We start from the raw sequence: 22,354 nt of genomic DNA, 5'->3' as shown, positions 1-22,354 counted from the left end.
ATCGCTCCCTCTCTCTGTAACCTCCTCCCGTCCTACAACCCTCCCTCTCTGTAACCTCCCCCAGCCCCTACAACCCTCCTTCTCTCTATAACCTCCCCCAGCCCTTATAACACTCCCTCTCTCTGTAACCTCCCCCAGCCCCTATAACCCTCCCTCTCTGTAAACTCCCCCAGCCCCTACAACCCTCCCTCTCTCTGTAACCTCCCCCAGCCCCTATAACACTCCCTCTGTATATTCCGCCAGCCCCTATAACACTCCCTCTCTGTAACCTCCCCCAGCCCCTATAACCCTCCCTCTCTGTAAACTCCTCCAGCCCCTACAACCCTCCCTCTCTCTGTAACCTCCCCCAGCCCCTATAACACTCCCTCTCTCTGTAACCTCCCCCAGCCCCTATAACACTCCCTCTCTCTGTAACCTCCCCCAGCCCCTATAACACTCCCTCTCTCTGTAACCTCCCCCAGCCCCTACAACCCTCCCTCTCTCTGTAACCTCCTCCAGCTCTCCAAAAAATCTGAGATTCTCCAATTCTGGCCTCTTGAGCTTTCCAAATTTTTGTTGCTCTATTTTTGGTGGCTATGCCTTCAGGTGCCAAGTCCCTCAGAGTGGGAATTCTCTCTCTAAAGCTCTCCACTTCTCTCACCTCCTTTAAGAAGGAACTTAAAAACCTACCTCTTTAACCATGCTGTCGGTCACCCGTTCTAATCTCTTTCTGTGGCTCACTCTCAAATTTTCTCCAATAGCCCTCATTTGCAGCACCTTGGGGCATTTACTACATTACGGCTATTAGTCCCAGAATAGCTACAGTGCAGGAGGCCATTCAACCCATCATGTCTGTGCTTCCCCCTCTGAAGAAGCAATTCACCTCAAGCTATTCCCCTGCCTTTTCCTCGTAGCCCTGCTACTTTTTCCTTTCCAGAGAATGATGCAATTCCCTTTTGAAAGCCTGATGATCCTGCCTCCACCATACTCTCAGGCAGTGCATTCCAGATCCTAACCAGATGCTGCATGGAAAAGATTTTCCTCATGTCACCATTGCTTCTTTTGCCAATTACCTCAAATCTGTACCCGCTGGCTCTCAAGCCTTCCACCGATGAGAACTGTTTCACTCTATCTACTCTGTCCAGTCCCCACATTTTGAATACCTCTATCAAATCTCCTCTCAACCTAATCTTCTCCAAGGAGAAGTCTCAACTTCCCTAAACTATGTACCTGAAGTTCCTGTTCCCTGAAACCACTTTAATCTTTTCTGCACCCTCTCCAATGCCTTTACATCTTTCCTAAAAATGCAGTACCCAGGACAGGACACAATACTCCAGTTAAGGCCAGATCAGTGTTTTATACAGGTTTAGCTTTATTTCCTTGCTCTTGTACTCTAAGCAGCTATTAATAAAGCCCAGGGATGCTGTATGTCTTATTAACTGCGCTCTCAACCTGTCCTGCCACCTTCGATGATTTACATATACACTTGGATCCCTCTGCTCCTGCACCCTTTTAGAAGTACACCTTTTATTATTTTATATTGTCTCTCTGCACTCCCACCAAAATGAATCAACTTACAATTCTTTGCACCAAATTTTATCTGCCACTTGCCCACCCATTCAACCAACCTGTTTGTCCATTTGAATTCTACACCATCTTCCTCGTAGTTCACAATACTTACAAGTTTTGTAACGTCCACAAATTTTGAAATTGTTCCCTATACACCATGGTCTAGGTCATTAATATCAGTGAGAACAGGGCTCCTAAAACCGATCTCTGGGGAACTCCACGACAAACCTTCCTCCAGTCCGAAAAGTAACCATTCACCACTGCTGTTTCCTGTCACTCAGCCAATTTTCTATCCATGTTGCTATTGTCCCTTTTATTCCATGAACTCTAACTTTGCTCGTAACTCCGTCCATGTACCCCACATCAACATTACTCTCATCAAAAGACACCAGCAAGTTAAACACAATTTACCCTTCACAAATCCACGTTGGCTTTCCTTAACCTGCATTTACCCAAGTGACTATTAATTTTATCCTGAATTACCGTTTCTAGAAGCTTCCCCACCAGTAAAGTTAAATTGATTGGCCTGTAGTTGCAAGGCTAGTCTTTATACCCTCGTTTCAACAAGAGTAATGTTTGCAATGCTCCAGTCCTCTGGCACAACCCCTGAATCGAAGGAAGACTGAAAGATTATGGGCAGTGCCTCCGCAATTTCCACACTCACTTCCTTCAGTATCCTTGGGTGCATCTCATCTAGTCCTGGCACCTCACCAAATTTAAGCACAGCCAGCCTATCCAATACCTCATCAATTTTAAACCCTTCAAATGTCTGAACCATCTCCTCTTTCGCCATGGTCTGGGTAGCATTCTTCCTTGGTAAAGACAGGTATTAATACCTCAGCCATTCCCCTACCTCCATGCGTAAATCCCCCATTTTGGTGCCCAATCGACCCCGTTCCTCCTTTTACTATTTAAATGCCTATAAATGTTGCCCAGACAAATGTGCAAAGCAGCCAGACTGTGTTTGCATGAACCCAAAGCTATAATCGGTGGGCACCATACTTCTTTACGACAGCCTGGCCCAGATCAGGAACATGAGGTATGGTTTACTGAGGTGCATCACAACAACACACCATAAATCATGCCCCCTTCACAAGACTTCCTTTTGAAACAATGAAGACCATGAAAGGTTGCATTTGATTTAATAAATTTATTAAAAATCTCAAGATTAACAGCATTCATTTCAATCAAGCAGCTGTGGATCTGGGGGGGGTGGGGGGAGTTGGAGAATTGCTTGGCAGCAAGTTCCAGGTGTGCAAGGAATGGATTCTTCTTCTGTCAACCATAATATATTCCGTGCCTGTACAGGACAACATCTCTGACATAGTCAAGCCGAGAACCAAATGACATTCAGCAGTATAACTGCAACACGATACCCAGTGAATTAGTATTCAAATACAGCCAACAGACTGGTGCAATAAATAAAGTGACGCAACCGGAACCTATAGTGGTGAAGACGACAACATTTGAATTTATACTTCCCGATTTCAATTTAGAGTCCACTTTATGCTAAATATATACAATGAGAGAGAGAGAGAGAGAGAGAGAGAGCGCAGAGGGGGTGTGTGTGTGTGTGTGTGTGTGTGTGTTTGGGGGGGTGTGACTGCTCCAACTTCCAACTGTCGCAGGAAACTCACTTCACTCCACATCATCTTCGACTAGGGTCTGTGCAGTCACAATCCTCTGCAGAGGGAAGACAAGACAGTAGTTAGCAATCTCTACTCGCCGGCTACGTTTTGTACTCTTCCTGCCACCCCCACCATCGTCTAACCTCCCTTCCAGTTTATCTAGCAGCTATCCCATTGCTGTTTCTGGGAGCTTGCTGTGGACAAATTGGCTGCATTTCCTGCATTACAACAATGACTACACTTTGAACCAAGTACTTCATTGGCTGTAAAGCACTTTAGAACGTCCTGAGATGAGGAGAGGTGCTAAGGCACTCAGCAAAGGTACATTCCAGTGAGAAACAAAAACTCCAGAGTTAGGACACATCATCCATGGCTAACTAATGAAGTTAAAGATAGTATCAAATTGAAAGAAAGCATACAATTCTGTGAAGATTAGTGGCGGGTCAGAAGGCAGGATAGAATATTAAAAAAACAGCAAATGAACAATGAGGGAGGAATTAGAGTATGAGAGAAATCTAGCTGGAAATATAACAACAGATAGTAAGAGTTTCTGCAGCTATTTAAAGAGGAAAAGATTAAGTAAAACGAGTGTTGGTCCTCCAGAGGGTGAGAATAGGGAATTAATAATGGGAAATAAAGAAATGGCTGTTGAATTGAACAGAGATTCTGTGTGTCTTCACTGTGGAGGATACAAATAACACCCCAGAAATAATTGTGAATCAGGTGGTCAAAGGGAGGGAGGAGCTTCAAACAATTACAATCACCAGGGAAAGGATGCGAAGAAAATTATTCAAACTAAAAGCTGCCAAGTCCTCAGGTCCTGATTCACTTCATCCAAAGGGTATGGGGGAAGGCAGGAGAGTGGTGTTGAGGCCACAATCAGGTCAGCCATGGTTTTATTGAATGGTGGAGCAGGCTCAAGGGACCAAATGGCCGACTCCTGCTCCTAATTCATATGCTTGTATCCTAGGGCCTTAAAAAAAGTGGCTGGTGAGATAATAGTGCATCGGTTGTGATTTTCCAAAATTCCCAAGATTCTGGAAAGGTCCCAATAAATTGGAAAGTAGTGAATGTAACTTCTCTATTCAAGAAAGGAGGGAGACAGAATGTAGGAAATTACAGGCCAGTTAGCCTAACATCTGTAATAGGGAAAATGCTAAAATATTATTAAGGAGATTACAGAAGAGCACTTAGAAAATCAAAATCAGGCAGAGTCAACATGGTTTTGTGAAAGGGGAATTGTGTTTAACTAATCCATTAGAGTTCTTTGAGGAAGTAACAAGCAACATGGATAAAGGGGAATCTGTGGACGTGATGTAATTAAATTTCCAGAAGGCATTTTTTTCAAGGTATCACATCAAAGGTTACTACACAAATTAAGAGCTCATGGTGAAGGGGGTAACATATTAGCATGGATAGAGGATTGGTTAACAAGAAACAGAGTAGGCATAAATGGGTCACTTTCAGGTTGGCAAGATGTGACGAGTGGAGTGCCACAGGGATCGGTGCTGGGGTCTCAACTATTTACAATTTATATCAATGACTTGGATGACAAGACCAAATGTATGGTTGCTAAACTTGCTAATGACACAAAGTTAAGTAAGAAAGTAACTTGTGAAGAGGAAATTAGGAGTCTGAAAAGGAATATGGATAGGTTAAGTCAGTGGGCAAAAATCCAGCAGGTGGGGGACAATGTGGGAAAATGTTAATTTGTCCACTTTGGCAGGAAGAATAAAAAAAAAGCATATTATTTAAACAGAGAAAGATTGCAGAACTCTGAGGGATCTTGGTGCCCTGGTACATCAATCACAAAAAGTTAGTGTGCATGTGCAGCAAGCGATTAGGAAGGCAAATGAAATGTTGTCGTTTTTTGCAAGGGGAACGGAATATATAAGTAGAGATGTTTTGCTACAGTTGTGCAGAGTATTGCTGAGACCACATCTGGAGTACTATATATAGTTTTGGTTTACTTATTTAAGAAAGGACATAATTGTGTTAGCAGGTCAGAGAAGGCTCACTTGACTGATACCTGGGATGAAGGGATTATCTTATGAGGAAAGGTTGGACAGGTTGGGCCTGTATCCATTGAAGTTTAAGGAGAATGAGGTGTGATCTTATTGAAACATATAAGACCCTGAGGGGACTTGACAGGGTGGATGCTGAGAGGATGTTTCCTCTTGTGGAAGAGACTAGAACTAGGGGACACAGATTAAAATTAGGGGGTCTCCTATTTAAGATGGGGGTGAGGAGAATTTTTTTTCTCTGAGGGTCGTGAGTCTTTGAAACTCTCTTCCCCAGAGAGCAGTGGAGGCAGGGTCATTGAATATTTGTAAAGCAGAGGTAGATAGATTCTTGACTAACGAGGGAGTCAAAGGTTATCGGGGGTAGGCGGAATGTGAGTCGAGGCTATAATCAGTTGGCCATGATCTTATCGAATGACAGAGCAGGCTCGAGGGGCCAAATAGTCTACTCCTGCTCCTAATTCGTATATTTTTATGTATAGAAATGTACCTACAGTTAATGAGTGGAGATGACTGTGTCTTAGAAGTTTCCCCAATTAAAAAACTCAACACATCTTTCTATTCCAAAGCCAAAGGTCTGTTCACTTCTACCCTATTACGGGGCAGTGTGAAATCCTGATGAGGTAATGATAGAGCCTTCCTCTGTTATCACTCAAATTGCCCTCACCTTATGGACAGACTCCTCTTCCTCACAATATTCACATCGATATACATACTAGTTCTACATCAGTTCTATTTGCCAGGGTAAAACTTTCATCAGAAGATATCGAGTGGGTATAATCAGCCTTCTCCCACAATCTCTCCTTCAGTTTAGTGTGGAACTTAAACACTGGCACAGGCCTCCCCTGACCCTGGCCCCTACTCCACCTTAGGCCACCCCAAAACCATCCCTTTGCTAGATCACCCCTCCCTAATCCGGCCCAAACACCTGACCCAGACCTATCCTACCACTGTGCCCAGAAATCTGGCCTATGGAAACGTCCATTGACAGCTCACTGCTCCTTTACAGAGGTGTCAGAGTAGTGAAATAGTGAAAAGCACAAGTGAAGCTTAGCACTTTGGAATTCTCTGGAGCTTTCATTTAGCATTCCTTCTTGTCCTGGTCGTTGTGATACTAAATAACCAGGGGGTTTGAGAGAATGCAGCTCTGGTAATGGGCAGGCAACACATCCCCACTCACAGCTCCCCCGCACCGAGCACATCCCCACCCACAGCTCCCCCGCACCCAGCACATCCCCACCCACAGCTCCCCCCGCACCCAGCACATCCCCACCCACAGCTCCCCCGCACCCAGCACATCCCCACCCACAGCTCCCCCGCACCCAGCACATCCCTACCCACAGCTCTCCTGCACCCAGCACATCCCCACCCACAGCTCCTCCACACTCAGCACATCCCCACCCACAGTTCCTCCACACTCAGCAGGGACTTGCACGTGACAGAGTGAACACAGTTCATTCAGGACTGGCAAACCTAGGACTGTGGACAAGTAATCTTTGACCAACCGAGACTTTAATAGGGCACTGTTCACACCACCAGATTCTGAATGGTTCCTTCCTCACCATGACTGTGACCTGGCATCATACCAGTGCACCGCCTCGTGCCCTCACCACCTCTCATTAATCCTCTGCCCCTAACCACTTTATTTACTAGTGTAATATTTACAGAAGATATTGAGAGAGTTTTGATAGAGTAAATAAAGAGAAACTGCATTCACTGTTGGTGGGGTTGGTAACATGAGGGCACAGATTTAACATGATTGGCAAAAGTAGAGGGAAATGAGGAGAATTATTTTTCAAACACAGCAAACTGTTATAATCTGAATGCACTCAAGGTGTTACGAAAGCAGATTCAATAGTGACATTACAAAGAGAATTGGCTGACTATTTCTAGGAGCAAATTTTCAGGGCTATGGGGAGACAGTAGGGGGAGTGAGACTGCTTGGATAGATCTATTTACGAGTCAGCACTGGCACGATGGACTGAATGACCACCTTCTGTGCTGCAGGAATCTCAGTCCATCTCCTAGATTCCGTCATTACAGGATTCCACTCATGTGATACATGTCTTGAGATTTTACACAAACCTCCACAAACAAGCAAATGGCAAGGACACTGGTGCAGCTCATCACAAACGCCAGCAGACCCCATCCCCACTGCGAAGGATCCAACATGGGCCCACGGGTTAACATTGCTATCAACACAGCCAGCATAGACTGAAAGGGGTAGCTGAAGCTGAATTCTGCACACCCTCCAGTAGTTAGTATAACACCTCTGGTCAATAGGGGGGGATGACCTAAGTTCAGGAAACCAGGATGTGGAAACGGTTTGGGTAGGGATGAGAAATAGTAAAAGCAAGAAGTCACTTGTGGGAATTGTGTACAGGCCCCAGTAGTAACCACATGGTAGGATGGAGCATAAAGGAAGAAATAATGGGAGCTTGTTAGAAAGGCACAGCGATAATCATGGGAGATTTTAATCTACATATAGACTGGAAAAGTCAGATAGGCAAAGGTAGCCTAGATGAGGAGTTCATTGAATGTTTTTGGGATAGTTTCTGAGAACAGCATGTTCTGGAGCCAACCAGAGGGCAGGCTATACTAGACCTGGTATTGTGCAACAAGATGGGGTTAGTTAATGATCTCATAGTGAGGGCGGCCCTAAGTAGCAGCGATGATAATATGCTTAAAATTTACATTTTGTTTGAGGGGCAGAGGAGTGGGTCTGAGACTATGCTTTTAAACTTAATTAAAAGCAATTATGAGGGCATGAAAGCAGAGCTGGCTGGTGAATTGGCAAATTAGGTTAAGGGATAGGTCAACAGAGATGCAGTGGCCAAAAAAAGGGGATATTTTGGAATAGACAGAGTAGATACATTCTAACGAGCAAGATAAAGTCCAAGAGTCAGACACACCATCCTTGGTTAACTAGAAAGGTTAAAGATAGTATGAAACTTAAAGAAAAAGTATATAATTGTGCAAAGATAGATGGAAGGCCAAGAGATTGGACAGAATATAAGGAACAAAGGATGACTAAAAGATAAAAAGGAGGGACAAATTAGAGTACGAAAGAAAGCTAGCCAGAAATATAGGGCAGAATTTTTGGTAATGTGCTGCCCGTCCAACCTTAAGGTTGATGGGCCGGTGAAGAGCCCAGGCAGCCTTTGCATTTATCATGAAACCTCATCCACGGGCAGGATGAGGTTTCATGAAGTTTTTATAAATTAAGTTTATCATTAATGTTCCTTGACATGTCCCAGCTCATGTGACAGTGTCACATGAGGGGACATGTCTTAAAATATTTTCTTTCCTTTATTTAGCTTCTAAAAACTTTAACTAATCTCGAGGCACAGAGGTGCCTCAGGGAGATTTCTGCGCTCTTTCATGTGCATGCCATTGACAGTGCGCACCCGATCGGGGGCGCCGATCGGTTTCGCGCCCACTCCCGCACAACCCCCCTGACGGGGGGAAAATTCTGCCCATAAAAACAGATTGTAAGAGTCTCTATAAATATTTTAGAAAGAAATGAGTTAACAAAGTGAGCATTGGTCCTATAGAAAGTGAGTCTGGAGAATTGATAATGGAAAACAAGGAAATTGCAAATGAATTGAACAGGTATTTTGCATCAGTCTTCACTATAGAGCATACAAGTAACATTCCAGAAGCAGATATAAATCAGGAAATGGAAGAGAGGGAGGAACTCAGGAAAATTACAAGCACCAGAGAAGTGGTACTGAGTAAATTGTTGGAGCTGCAGGTTGACAAGTGCCCAGGTCCTGGTGGACTTCATCCTAGGGCCTTAAACGAAGTGTCTGGTGAGATAATTGATACGTTGGTTTCAATTTTCCAAAACTCCCTAGATTTGGGGAAGATCCCATTAGATTAGAATATAGCAAATGTAACTCCATTATTCAAAAAGGGAGGGAGACATGAAATGGGAAACTACCGGCCAGTTAGCTTAACATCTGTCATAGGGAAAATGTTAGAAGCTATTCTTAAAGAAATTTTAGCAGGGCACTTGGATAAGTTCAAGGTAATCAGGCAGAGTCAACATGGTTTTGTGAAAAGGGAATCACGTTTAACCAACTTATTGAAGTTCTTTGACGAAGTAACATGTGTTGTGGATAGAGGGGAACCAGTAGATGTACTGCACTTAGGTTTCCAGAAGGCATTTGATAAAGTGCCACATCAAAGGTTATTGCAGAAAATAAAAGCTCATGGTATAGGGGGTAACATATTGATAGGGATAGAAGATTGGCATGGATGGAAGATCGGCTGGCTAACAGGAAGCAGAGGGTGGGCATAAATGGGTCTTTTTCAGGTTGTCAGGATGTAACAACTGGTGTGCCACAGGGATCAATGCTGGGACCTCAACTGTTTACAATTTATATTAATGATTTGGATGAACGGGCTGGTTGCCAAATTTGCTGATGACACAATAGGTAGGAAAGTAAGTTGTAAAGAGGGCATAAGGAGGCTATTAAAAGATATAGGTAGGTTAAATGAGTGGGTAAAGATCTGGCAAATGGAATATAATGTGGGAAAATGTGAAATTGTCCATTTTGGCAGCAAAAATAAAAGAGAAGCATATTATCTAAATGGTGAGAGTTTGCAGAGCTCTGAGATGCAGAGGGATCTGGGTGTCTTAGTGCATGAATCGTAAAAAGCTAGTATGCAGGTACAGCAAGTAATTAGGAAAGCTAATAGAATGTTATCATTTACTGCGATGGGAACTGAATATAAAAGTAGGGAGGTTATGCTTCAGTTATACACAGCACTAGCGAGACCACATCAGGAGTACTGTGTACAATATTGGTTACCTTATTTAAGGAAGGATGTAAATGCGTTGGAAACAGTTCAGAGAAGGTTTACTGGACTAATACCTGGAATGGGTGGCTTGCCTTATGAGGGAAGGTTGGACAGACCAGGCTTATATCCGCTGGAGTTTAGAAGAATAAAAGGTGACTTTATTGAAACATATAAGATCTTGCGGGGTCTTGACAGGGTGGATATGGAGAGGATGTTTCCTCTTTTGGGAGAATCTAGAACTAGGGGCCAGTTTAAAAATAATGGGTTGTCCATTTAAACAGAGATGAGGTGAAATTTTGTCTCTCAGAGGGTCATGAGTCTTTGGAACTCTCTTCCTGAAAAAACAGTGGGAGCAGAGTCTTTGAATATTTTTAAGGCACAGATGGATAGATTCTTGGTAAGCAAGGGGGTGATAGGTTATCGGGGGTAGGTGGGGATGCAGGTTTGAGGTTACTATGAGATCAGTCATTATCTTATTAAATGGCAGAGCAAGCTCGAGGAGCCAAATGGCCTACTCCTGCTCCTTGTTCATTTGTTCACCATCTTCAGGATAACCACCAAAAACAGTCCTCTCGCTTTGCAGGACACAGAGGGAGTTCAACCAACCCTCCTCCCCACCCCACCCCTGTCCCACTCTAACTGGTCACCCCATACCTGGCTGATAGTTGGCAGTTTGGTCAGGAGCATCTGGAAGACAGGCGGAGGCAGGGTCTGCTGCAGCACCTGTAGAAGCTGCTGAGGTTGTCCACACACGGCGATAGCATTTGTCAGGTGCTCCACACCCTTCTCATAGTCACCTAAAGAAACAAGACAGTCACTTAACTTCCACAGAGCGAGGGGCAGGGAGAGTCACAACTCCATGTTCCTCTGACTTTGGCCTCTTGGTCAGCCCCCACTCCCCTTGTCACACGAGTGACAGCCATGTCTTCAGTTGTCTAGGCCCCAAGCTCTGAAATTCTCACCCCAAATCCCACCCCCAATCACTCTCTCCTTTAAGACACTCCTTAAAACCAACCTCTTTGACCAAACCTTCGATCACCTGCAATAATATCTCGTGGGGTTCGGTGGTTACACTCCTGTTAAACTCCCTGGGACTTTCCTACATTCAAGGCATCACAGTCTTGGTTTGGAGGGTAGCACTCTCATTTCTAAATCAGAAGATTTAAGATTTCAAATCACACTTCAGTGACTTGAATAGATAATCCAGGCTGACACTCCTAGTCCAGGGCTGATATAAGATCCTATGGCACTATTTCAGCTAACAAAACAGAAACAGAGTTATCAGTTCATTTTCTCATTGCTGTTTGTGGGATCTTGCTGTGCAAATTGGCTGCCACGGTTCCTACTGTATAATGGTGTCTACTCTTCAAGACTACTTCCTCGGTTGTGAGTGCTTTAGACCGTCCTGTGGTCCGAAAGGCAAAACAGAAATGCAAGTCTTTCTTCAGAAATGCAAATTAATGTTATTTGGTATCACCTTTCAGAAATGTGGCAGGACTAATAATGAGACACACGTCCGCATAGAACCTTGAAAATAAAAAGCAGGGTCCGAACCCACCACACTGACAAAGAAAGGGCAGGGGCTTCCGCTCAGGTGCGTTGGGCTTTTCCAGCATAATTCACCCACAATCAGTCAAACCAGGTCATGGGATTGCAAAGCTTCAAGTGCGCCTTGAGTTTCCATGATCTTTTAGGTTCATTAAAGTAACAGTGCAAGAAGCTGGTCTCCCCACAAAACTGTCCACATCCCCAGTTCAAACTAATCATCACTGTGAAGTTCCGCTAACTGAGCCTGCTTACACGCCTTCAAGGGGTTTCTTAAAATTAAACTTTTCTTTCAAATAGCAAGGAGAGCTAAAGGAATGTTATAAAAAGTTTTGAATTTTTTTTGCATTTACTTAAACTAGCTACTGTATAAGAACTTGGAAATAGTTCTCGAAAGATTTTTTTAAAAGTCATTTTCAGTTACTTGAAGTCAGGTTAGTGGAAGATACACTGATTGAAAATGCTTCTTTTGTGATAAACCAATTTTCAGCTATTTAATAAAGCTGCACCAAGTTAATGATGGAATAGCTTTTAAAACATTTTTTTTTCAAAAACAAAAAATTACCTTCCAAAGCACACTCTGTTGTGCTGGTTCATGTTAGTCATTACGTTAGGTGATATTCAAATGAGTTTAAACAGAAATTTGAGGGAGAGAAAAGAGTTCACAAAACTAGCACAATTTTGAGCACAATTTGCACCTGGAAGGTCCCGGCCAATATACTTACTGTGCCTGTGCTCAGGGGTTTAGTCAATGACTAGGTGCAGAAGCCAAATCTTTATTGCGTTGCTGTCGCACAATGTCATGACCTGCCAACAGTGGAAAGTGCTGCTGATCAACTCCCCATCCTCACTGTGAACACCCACTCACTCGACAGTACATATACACTGAGCTGATATCCAACAAATGTGTTTCTATCCAAACCCTCCAAAAGGAACCTGTACCTCAATACCAGCTGGAACCCTGATAGACAGTAATGCCTGAAACTGAACATTTTAATATAAAAATCTTAGATTGATATAGCACCTTTCACAACCTCAGGTCATCCCAATTTACAGCTAACAATTTACTGCCTAGGACGTAGTCATAGATCAATTTGTCTATACTGGTGTTTATACTCCACACAAACTCCCTTCCACCCTACTGCTATATCCTTCTACTCCTTTCACCCTGTGTACTTATCTAGCTTCCCCTTGTGGTGATGAGTTCCATGTCCTAATGAAATATGCTTTGAAGTGTACTCACTGCTGTAATCTGATGCCACATTGCAACCCTGAACCATGTTCAATCTGCTCTGTTCCCTTGCTTTGGATCATTTGAGTGATCAATCTCCTTCACTCACAATGTCTCAAGAGAAGCCTCAGCAATAACAAGCTGGCTTTCAAAACTCCATGCTTTTTGCCTAACTGTCAGAGCAAAGCCAAATTTACAACACTGGACTCCACATTATAGGAAGGATCTCCAGGCCACTGAGAGGGCGTTGCATGGATTCACTGGGATCAGTGAGATGTTACTGGGTTAAGGGTTATTGAGGGACATGAAACCAAGGCAGGTAAAAGGAATCAAGTTACAGATCAGCCATGATCTAACTGAAGAGTGGAACAGGCTCAAGGGGTTGCACAGCCTGGTATGAGGGTTACAAAAAGACATGAACAATCAAGGCTATTCTTATCAGGCAATTCTGGGTGATTTGACATGGTATTTAAAATTACAAGAGGATGGGACAGTATAGATAGAGACAGACTGTTTCCTGTGGTTGACTTGTTTAGATTGAAGGCTTATAGATTAAATGTAAAAGATTTATGGTAGTGCAGAAGAAGAACAAAGTTCTATTTCTAGAGGGATAGAATTGGAAAGTAGGGAGGTTTTGCTACACCTGTATCAAACCTTGGCTAGACCACACAAAGAGTACTGCATGCTCATCTGGTCATCACATTATAAAAAGGATGTAGAGGCACTGGAGAAGGTGCAGAGAAGATTTACAAGGATGATACCAGAAATGTGTGGTATACATATCAGGAAAGGATTGTCAGTCTGGGTCTTGTCTCTTGAAAAAAGGCAAGGGGTGACCTAATAGACGTCTTTAAAAATCACAGAGTGAAAGATTTTTGATAGAGTGGAGACAGAGAATGCTTCCTCTTGTGAGGAAAAGAACAACTTAAGGCCACCTACATAAGGTAGTCACCAAGAAATCCAAAAGGGAATTCAAAAGAAACTTCTTACCCAGAGTGATGAGAATGTGGAATTCACTACCACAGGGAGTGGAAGAGGAGAATAGCATAGATGTATTTAAGGGAAAGCTAGACAAGTATATGAAAGAAAGAGGGTTATCATAGTGGATTTAGATGAAGAAAGATGGGAGGAGGCTCAAGTGGATCATAAACATCATAAAGACTGGTTGGGCAGAACAGCCTGTTTCTGTGCTGTATATCCTATGTAATTTTTAAAAAAATTACAGAACATTGGTAGCCTGTGGAATGCACTGATTGAAGCAGAGGTCATATCAATATTTAAGGACAGGGTAGAAAGATGGCTAAAGGATAGGGATATAAACAGGACAGACACAAGGGAACAACATACTGTTCGTGTGCAGAACAAACACCAGCACAGACTGGTCGAGCCAAATGGCTGTTTTTCCTATGTTGGAAATTTCGATACAATTCTGCTCTGTAACTGCAGCATTTTAACACCCCCCTCCCCCACCACTATTATTATCATGGGTTACCATTGGCTTGTTTTTTAAAGAACTCAGCAAATTCAGATGGACCAGGGGTTGCAGCTTGGGAAACAGAGTATGGTTAAGAAGGTCACAGTGGCTGAGACAGGAGGATGGGCAATAAATGCCAGCCTTGCCAGCAGCATTAACACCCCCAGATTCAATTCACAAAAAGAACAGACATCCTTTTATTTCCCACATTTCAACACTTCAGAACAGAAGTTCAATGGCTGTAAAGCACCTTGAGATGTCAGGAGGTTGTGAGGGGTTACATCAGAGCAAGTTCTTTCCTATACTCATGATGCACAGATCAAGCAGCTTAGGACAAAGGCATGATAAATGGCACCAAACGGAGGCAAATAATACAACGAGCAGCATGACTAACAACATCTTGCATTTATATAGAACGTGTGACATAACAAAGTGTCTGAAGACACTTCACAGGAGTGCTCCAGATAAAACTGGCATTCCAAATCATGTAAAAGTACTGATGACCAAAAGCTGGATCAGAGCATCTTGATGAAGGAAGAGAGTTCAGAAGGAATTCTAGAATTCGGGCCTAGGTAATTGAAGGCATAGCTGCCAGTGCTGGAGCGATTAAAATCAAGATGAACAAAACCAAGGAAGGAAGAAAAGCCTTGCATCCATATAACGCTTTCCAAGACCACTGGACATCTTGAAGCACCTTACAGTTAATGAAGTACTTTTCACTTATGGTCAACATTGTAATGTAGGAAATGCAGCAGCCAATCTACATTTAATAAATTCCCACAAAACAACAATATGATAATGACCAGATAATCTGTTACTGAGATGCTGATTGAGGGAGAATTATTGGTCAGGACACCTCCGCTCTTCTTTGAAACAGCGCCACGGGATCTTTATATCCACCTGAGCCACCTTTAACATCTCATCCAAAAGACACCTCAGTTGGTTTAGTACTCTGTCAGCACTGCATTGGGAGTGTGAGCCCTGATTTTTTGTGCCCAAGTCCTGGGGTGGACACTTGAACCTACAACTTTCTGACTCAGGCTATCAGAGGTGGAATGCTACCAACTGAGCCACGGCTCACAGTGACTTGTACGATGAGACTAGTGTCTGAAAACTCAGCAATCCCTTCATTGTTGGTCCAGTCATAGAAGAACTAAAGGCCAAAAGCTTTTTAAACTATCTTTCAGTTAATTCTGAGTGCATGCAAGGCCAGTATTCATTGCACACATCCGTAGCTGCTCAAGAAGCTGGTCTTGGGCCTTCTTCTTGAACCTCTACCAGTGATCTGATAGAGCAGACTAGCTTGGCGGGCCTACTTCAGTCAACCGCGATGGTATGGCGCTGCAGTCACATATGTAGGCCCTGACCAGGTAAGAACAGCAAGTTTCCTTCCTGAAAGGGATCTGAGTGAACTAGCTGGGTTTGTAAATGACAAGCAGACAGCTTTGAGTCCACTTTTACTGAGACTAGCTTTTTATTCCTAAATTTGAAACAACTGAATTAAAATTTTCAAACTGTGACAGCATGATTTAAACTTGTGTTCTCTGGATTGCTGATCCAGTAGCAACTGATTTACTCCCGAACCCAGTGCTTTTGAGCCATGTGCACTAAAGAAGGGAAAGGACAGCACCGTTTGTTTTTTATATTATAGCAACGGACACTTTGAAAGTACTGACCTTGTGCCAACAACTCTTCACCTAGTTGGATCTCTTCCAGAAAAAACTTCTGCACAGCTTCTGCATCTTTCAAGTCTGGGAGCTACAGAGCAAGGAGGGAGCAAATAGCTTACATGAGAAAAGAACATAAGAAATAGGAGCAGGAGTAGACCACACAGCCCATCGCACCTGCTCCGCCATCCAAAACGATCATGGCTGATCTTGGGCTTCAACTCCATTTTGCCGCCCACTCCCTGGATCCCCGAATTACCCAAGACCCCAGAGATCTGTCTATCCCAACCTTAAATGTAATGAATGATGGAACATCCACAACCCTCTGGGGCAGAGAATTCCAAAGATTCACAACCCTTTGAGTGAAGTAATTTCCCTTGTTATTAAGAGCTTTGTTATTCCTCACCAGCTATACTGCAGTCTGATGAGATGGTGGCGGGGGGGGGGCGGGAGCGAGGAGTGGCAAAGATAAAGTTGAAGCAGGGTTTAGAGGAACAGGTGGCCATGGCTTGGTGGGAACAATGCATTTGGACACCCAGTTCCCCATCCCCCGAAGGACTGAGATCTCCAGCTCGAGATGGACACTCACTGAGGAAAGTCATTGTTTCGGAATACATTTTATTGGGGCCTCTCTGTCTCTGACCTCAACTATCAATGGTTCATAACACAAGGTTTGGTCACAAAGCCCTGGGTGCTGGAAAAGCCCACAAAGGCTCTTGCATTTCATTATCAGTACCAAACCATATTTATTTACTCTTTCACAGGATGTGGACATCACTGGCAAGGCCAGCATTGGTTGCCCACCCATAATTGTCCTTGAACTGAGTGACTTGCTCAGCCATTTCAGAGGGAAGTTAAGAGTCAACCAGATTGCTGTGGGTCTGGAATCACTTGTAGGCCAGACTGGGTAAAGATGGCAGATTTCCCTCCCCAAAGAACATTAAAGAACCAGATGGGTTTTTATGACAATCGATAGTTTCATGGTCACCATCACCGAGACTAGTTTTCAATTCCAGGTTTAATTAACCGAACTGAAATTCCACCAGCTGCCATGGTGGGATTTGAACCCATGTCCTCAGAGGATTAGCCTGGGCATCTGGATTACCACTACGCCACCACCTCCCCTTAAATTAACTAATTTGGTAAATACAAGCTTGATAGTCTAGGCTGGTATAAAGAAAGATCATGAGAGTGGAGCAGCCCTGCCTTTACCTTACACTTTGATTGGATAAAGGAGTCCTACTCTGGGACTGGACATCTACTGGAAATAAAATAGTAGGAAGGAATCATTGGTGAGAGCTGGGGAGAAGAAATAAAAAGAGGTACAATCGCACCTACTTCCCAACATGAACTGACCCCGATCCAAACTGGAACCTCTTCCCTGAATCTTCACCATCCCTGATCCAGATCGCTAAAGACACCCAACTCAGACCTGAACCACTCCACGACCCTTCACCTCCCCTTCCCTACCCAGACTGGTACTGCTCCACCGCTCCTCTCCACACCAGACCCAGGCTGGTACCCCTCCACCGCTCCTCTCCACACCCGACCCAGGCTGGTACCCCTCCACCGCTCCACTCCACACCCGACCCAGGCTGGTACCCCTCCACTGCCTATTTCCACACCCGATTGAGACTGGTACCGCTCCTCTCCACATCCGACCCAGACCGGTACCCCTCCACTGCTCATCTCCACAACTGACCCAGGCTGGTAACCCCCCACCGCTCCTCTCCACACACGACCCAGACTGGTACCGCTCTTCTCCACACCTGACCCAGACTGGTACCGCTCCTCTCCACACCCGACCCAGACTGATACTGCTCATCTCCACACCCGACCCAGACTGGTACTGCTCATCTCCACACCCGACCCAGACTGGTACCGCTCCTCTCCACACCCGACCCAGACTGGTACCGCTCATCTCCACACCCGACCCAGACTGGTACCGCTCATCTCCACACCTGACCCAGACTGGTACCGCTCATCTCCACACCTGACCCAGACTGGTACCCCCCACCGCTCCTCTCCACACCCGACCCAGACGGGTACTGCTCATCTCCACACACGACCCAGACTGGTACCCCCCAACCGCTCATCTCCACACCTGTCCCAGACTGGCACCCCTCCACTGCTCCTCTCCACAGCCCACCCAGATAGGAGCCCTCCACAAACCCTCCTCACTGACCTCTCCCCACATCTGACGCAGACCTGGGCCCCTCCAGCTCAGTGCTCCTTTTGAGATGTCAGAGTGGTGAAATAGTGAAAAGCACAAGTGAAGCTTAGCACTTTGGAATTCTCTGGAGCTTTCATTTAGCATTCCTTTTTGTCCTGGTCGTTGTGATACAAAACCACCAGGGGGTTTAAAAGAATGCAGCTCTGGTAATGGGCAGGCAGCACATCCCCAGCCACTCCCCACCCCACAGGACTGGAATGGGCAGCGACTGGTACTCCAATGGGATCACAAACAATACCTCCTTCTCCAGTGTTCTGGATTTTAAAAATCACAGCTCACAACTTTGCAGTCGGTCCATGAACACTTACCCGAGAGAGTCCAGCCTTTTCTCTGGCGAGTCTCTGCCTCCTCCTTCCTGTAAAGTACAGAGGGAAGTTGGAAGATGTGAGATGGAGGCTCATTAATACTGGGTCACTGAGCAGGTTTAACATGCACTGCCTGTCTGGTGGAGCAGAGTGACAAAGTCAGTCACAGTTAGAGAACCTTAACGGCACAAAAGGTGGCCATTCGGCCCACTGTGCCCATGCTGGTTCTTTGAAAGAGTTATCAGATTAGACACACTCCTCCTGCTCTTTTTTTACAGCTCCATATGATTTTATCCCCTCTTAGTATTTAATCAAATTCCTTTTTGAAAGTTATTATTCAATCTGCTTTCACCAGGCTTCCAGACAGAGCATTCCAGATTACTACTTACTGCATAATTAAAAAAAACCTCCCAATTGCCACCCTGGCTTCTTTGCAATTATTTTAAAGCTGTGTGCTCTGGTTACTGACTGTCCTGCCAGTGTAAACAGTTTCTTGAGAATGACACTGGTTGCAGACACAAGGCAGTGAGAGCAGATCTGTGAATGAAACACTATTTCCTACTCCTAATGACTACATACCATGGCCATGTGCTCAGGTCATCGATATGGCTTTACTCTCCTGAATTCTCCACTCAGTCACCAGCCAGTAGCTCAAGGCAAGCTGGCATTCTTTGCTTGTGATGCGAGGCAGACAATATATTCGGGCTAATATGCCCCCCGCCAATTACACTTATCCAACCTGGAAACCACATTGGGCATGCTCAGGGAGGAATTTCAGCTGCACTGAGCTCCCTTGTCAGTCCTGACTGGTTGGTGGTTTGGGGGTCAGTATGGAGGAGTTCAGTTACCAGGTGGAAGTAAGGGCTGTGGGTTTCAGGGAAGGCGGTGGGGAGGGGGGCAACTGGTGCTGGGGTGTTGAACCTTTTCTGGGTCACTCACTTGAGTGCAACATCTTGCACAGTGCAGACCACAACCATCGGCAGACACTTTTCCCACAGGTTCTGTGGTGTTTCTAATGGCCTGGACTTTGCCATCAGCACTAGACAAACTACAGTCATTCATTGCACTGACACATGGATTCTCTAGGAGATTTTGTACTAAAACCTGCAATGAGTAGAGAGCCATTTCAGCATGACACCCTCACTAGGCAATCTGGGACCTGTGCCTCCTTAACCAACCAGATTAAAGAATCCTCACGGAGGCAGAGTCCAAACCAACAAGTATAGGTCAGAATATTTGATGCAATATAAAATCGTGCCGAAAGACAGGGAAGTTGGAATCGAGAGACAGATGAGATTACAATATGTATTTGCAGTTTTTGAATCTCCAAAAATGAAAATCCAAAGAAACGAGACTCCACACTTTTCTGACATGTTTAGCAGGTATCAGGTTAATAATGCAACTTCACATGTCAACTCCCACTCTCTCAGCAAGATGCTGTTATAGTGAAGCTTCTGGAGGAACAGAGCAAGTCAGACAGTAACTAGCTGACTTCCATGTTCAACTGCACATATGCGGTTGCTGCAAGTCATTATCCAATGTATTCTTTAATAACAGTAAGCACTGATAACCTCACCATTATTCCACTCACTAATTACCTCCCAATTTTGGCACTGAAAAGGGGAACAAGCTCCAGCAAACTCAACCTCGCACCTCCCCAAACTTACAGAAATGTCCACTGACAGCTCACTGCTCCTTTACAGAGATGTCAGAGAGGTGAAATAGTGAAAAGCACAAGTGAAGCTCAGCACTTTGGAATTCTCTGGAGCTTTCATTTAGCATTCCTTCTTGTTCTGGTCGTCGTGATACAAAACAACCAGGAGGTTTAAGAGAATGCAGCTCTGGTAATGGACAGGCAGCATATCTCCACCTATAGCTCCACCGCATGTCCACCCACAGCTCTCCCTGCACGCGCCCACCCAGTGCCAGCACGTAGGACTGGAAAAGGGGACGACTTGCATTGCTCTGGTGAATCACCACTTTCTCCTTCCTGCCAAGTATAGAGGGAGATTGGAAGGTGTGATAGTGGCTCATTGAAACAGGGTCACTGAGTGAGTTTAATGGTAGCTCTCAGGTGTGGTGAATGGGGTCCGGGGCAGTTGCCCAGTGGAATCTGGCAGCAGGAATCCAGGGATAAGGGGGAATGGGGAGTCGGGGAAGAGATGGGGGATTGGCGTGGCGGGGGGGGGGGAAGCAGATGGGGGATCGGGAGAGATGGGGGATCGGAGATGGGGAATCTCATGTGGGGGTGGGGGATCGACGGGGGGGGGAATCGACAGGGAGGGGAATCGACGGGGGGGGGGGGGGTGGTGTGCGGGATCGACGGGGGCAGGGGGGTATCGACGGGGTGTGGTGGGGGATTGGATGGGGTGGGATGGGAGGGGGTCGGGGATCGGATGGGACGGGGTGGGGGTGGGTGACCGGATGGGGGATCGATGGTGGGGGGATGGGCTCCGGTCCCAGTGACTGGGAGGTGAACACGTGGGCCGGCGGGAAAGGACCGGGGGAGGCGCTGGGCTCGGCCCCGGGCGGGTACCTGAGATTCTCTCCGCTCACTGACCCCACCCCACCCCCGGCCCCGAGCCCCCGCTCCTCACTCACTCTCCCTCAGCCGGGTCTTGAAGTCGGGGTCGCTCCGCCGCTTGCGGTCGAAGTAGATGCAGTATCCGATGAAGAGCGCCCCGCACAGCCCGGCCGCGATGGCGCCCGTCTTCCCCGCCATGATCCTCGGCAGGGAGCTCCCTCTCTCAGACACACACACACGGGGAGAGGCGACAATTGGGCTTCAGGCGCTGCCGCCCGTCACCATGACCCTCAGCCCACTCTCCTTCGCCGAGGCAGAAAAGGACCCCCTTCCCGGCGGGCCCTCACGTCATCACCCTGCGACAGGTGTCCCCGCCACTGCCTGACTCCAGCTCAGCCGCATGGGCAGCACCTGTGGATCCCAGCTAGGCCAATTCACACCAAAAAAAACAAAACAAAAAAAGATAAATAATGAGCAATTAAAGCCTTGTCGTGCACTCAGGTACACCAGGCAAATTCCAGGGGTGGGATGCAGCACAATAAAATGGAGTGTATATTAAACAAGGTGCCAGGGTTGGAGATTGAGAAAGCTGTTAGGAAGCAAGGAAATCAAACCTTTAAGCCTCAGAGATAAAAACAAAAAACTACTGCGGATGCTGGAAATCCAAAACAAAAATAGAATTACCTGGAAAAACTCAGCAGGTCTGGCAGCATCGGCGGAGAAGAAAAGAGTTGACGTTTCGAGTCCTCATGACCCTTCAACAGAACTAAGTGAAGTTAGGAGAGGGGTGAAATATAAGCTGGTTTAAGGAGAGGCTTTAAGCCTCAGCTGGGAGTATTGTGATCAATTCTGGGCATCACACTTTTACACAGCAAACGTTTGTGTTTAAGCTGGAATAAACTGAACAGGTGTGGAAGCGGATTCCATTGTCCCTTTCAAAAGGGATTTGTATAAATACTTGAAAAGGAAAAAAAAAATACAGGGCAATGGGAACAGAGCAGGCATGTGGGGTTAATTGGATTGCTCATTTGTATAATTATTCTTTTGTCTTGAATTCCTGACCAAAAGTGATCTGCTTTTATTTTCCAACCCATCACTGGTCTAACACTTGAAAATTTGAATTTCCACAGCTTAAAGTTTGCAGCATACAATCAGTCTTCTCGTTGTAAGATTATCATGAATTATTTCACTTACAAATAATCTTTTTATTCACAAAATCCTGTCTTTGATATAGCAGTATTGAGTAAATGTTAAAGATGCAGTAGTTCAAGTCATTTTAGAAATGCAGTAGTGTGGAGTAAATTTAAAAAGTAAATTGCATGCCTGAACAAGATAATTTTAAAAACCCACTGTTCAGGCAGGATGGTGTTTT

General features: G+C 45.3%; 1 protein-coding gene and 3 non-coding genes across 4 annotated transcripts; all 4 read right to left on the bottom strand.

Moving 5' to 3' along the window:
- Window positions 1-2,683: 2,683 nt before the first annotated feature.
- On the bottom strand, window positions 2,684-21,316 carry tomm20a (translocase of outer mitochondrial membrane 20). Its single transcript, XM_078541722.1, has 5 exons — window positions 21,060-21,316; window positions 18,462-18,508; window positions 15,930-16,011; window positions 10,658-10,800; window positions 2,684-3,231 (listed from the first exon to the last, which is right to left on the bottom strand). The coding sequence occupies exons 1-5, from the start codon at window positions 21,178-21,180 to the stop codon at window positions 3,187-3,189; spliced, it is 438 nt and encodes a 145-aa protein (XP_078397848.1). The 5' UTR covers window positions 21,181-21,316; the 3' UTR covers window positions 2,684-3,186.
- LOC144681182 (small nucleolar RNA SNORA14) lies at window positions 6,207-6,342 on the bottom strand. Its single transcript, XR_013576713.1, has one exon. It is a non-coding gene; the product is annotated as a small nucleolar RNA SNORA14 (small nucleolar RNA).
- LOC144681181 (small nucleolar RNA SNORA14) lies at window positions 18,159-18,294 on the bottom strand. The gene has a single exon (XR_013576712.1). It is a non-coding gene; the product is annotated as a small nucleolar RNA SNORA14 (small nucleolar RNA).
- On the bottom strand, window positions 20,162-20,297 carry LOC144681180 (small nucleolar RNA SNORA14). The gene has a single exon (XR_013576711.1). It is a non-coding gene; the product is annotated as a small nucleolar RNA SNORA14 (small nucleolar RNA).
- Window positions 21,317-22,354: the final 1,038 nt, after the last annotated feature.

This window comes from Cetorhinus maximus, chromosome 5 (genome assembly GCF_964194155.1).
Source record: "Cetorhinus maximus chromosome 5, sCetMax3.hap1.1, whole genome shotgun sequence".
Lineage (NCBI taxonomy): Eukaryota > Metazoa > Chordata > Chondrichthyes > Lamniformes > Cetorhinidae > Cetorhinus > Cetorhinus maximus.
Note: the sequence above shows the minus strand (reverse complement) of the source record. Positions and strands in the feature narration are given on the sequence as shown.

Bases quoted from the DNA above. Each gene is read 5' to 3' on its own strand.
- tomm20a (XM_078541722.1), bottom strand. From the start codon at position 21,180: ATGGCGGGGAAGACGGGCGCCATCGCGGCCGGGCTGTGCGGGGCGCTC. The intron at 18,509-21,059 runs GTGAGTGAGGAG...TGTACTTTACAG, and splicing joins CAAGACCCGGCTGAGGGAGA to GAAGGAGGAGGCAGAGACTC. The intron at 10,801-15,929 runs GTCAGTACTTTC...TTGTTTCTTTAG, and splicing joins TGAAGAGTTGTTGGCACAAG to GTGACTATGAGAAGGGTGTG.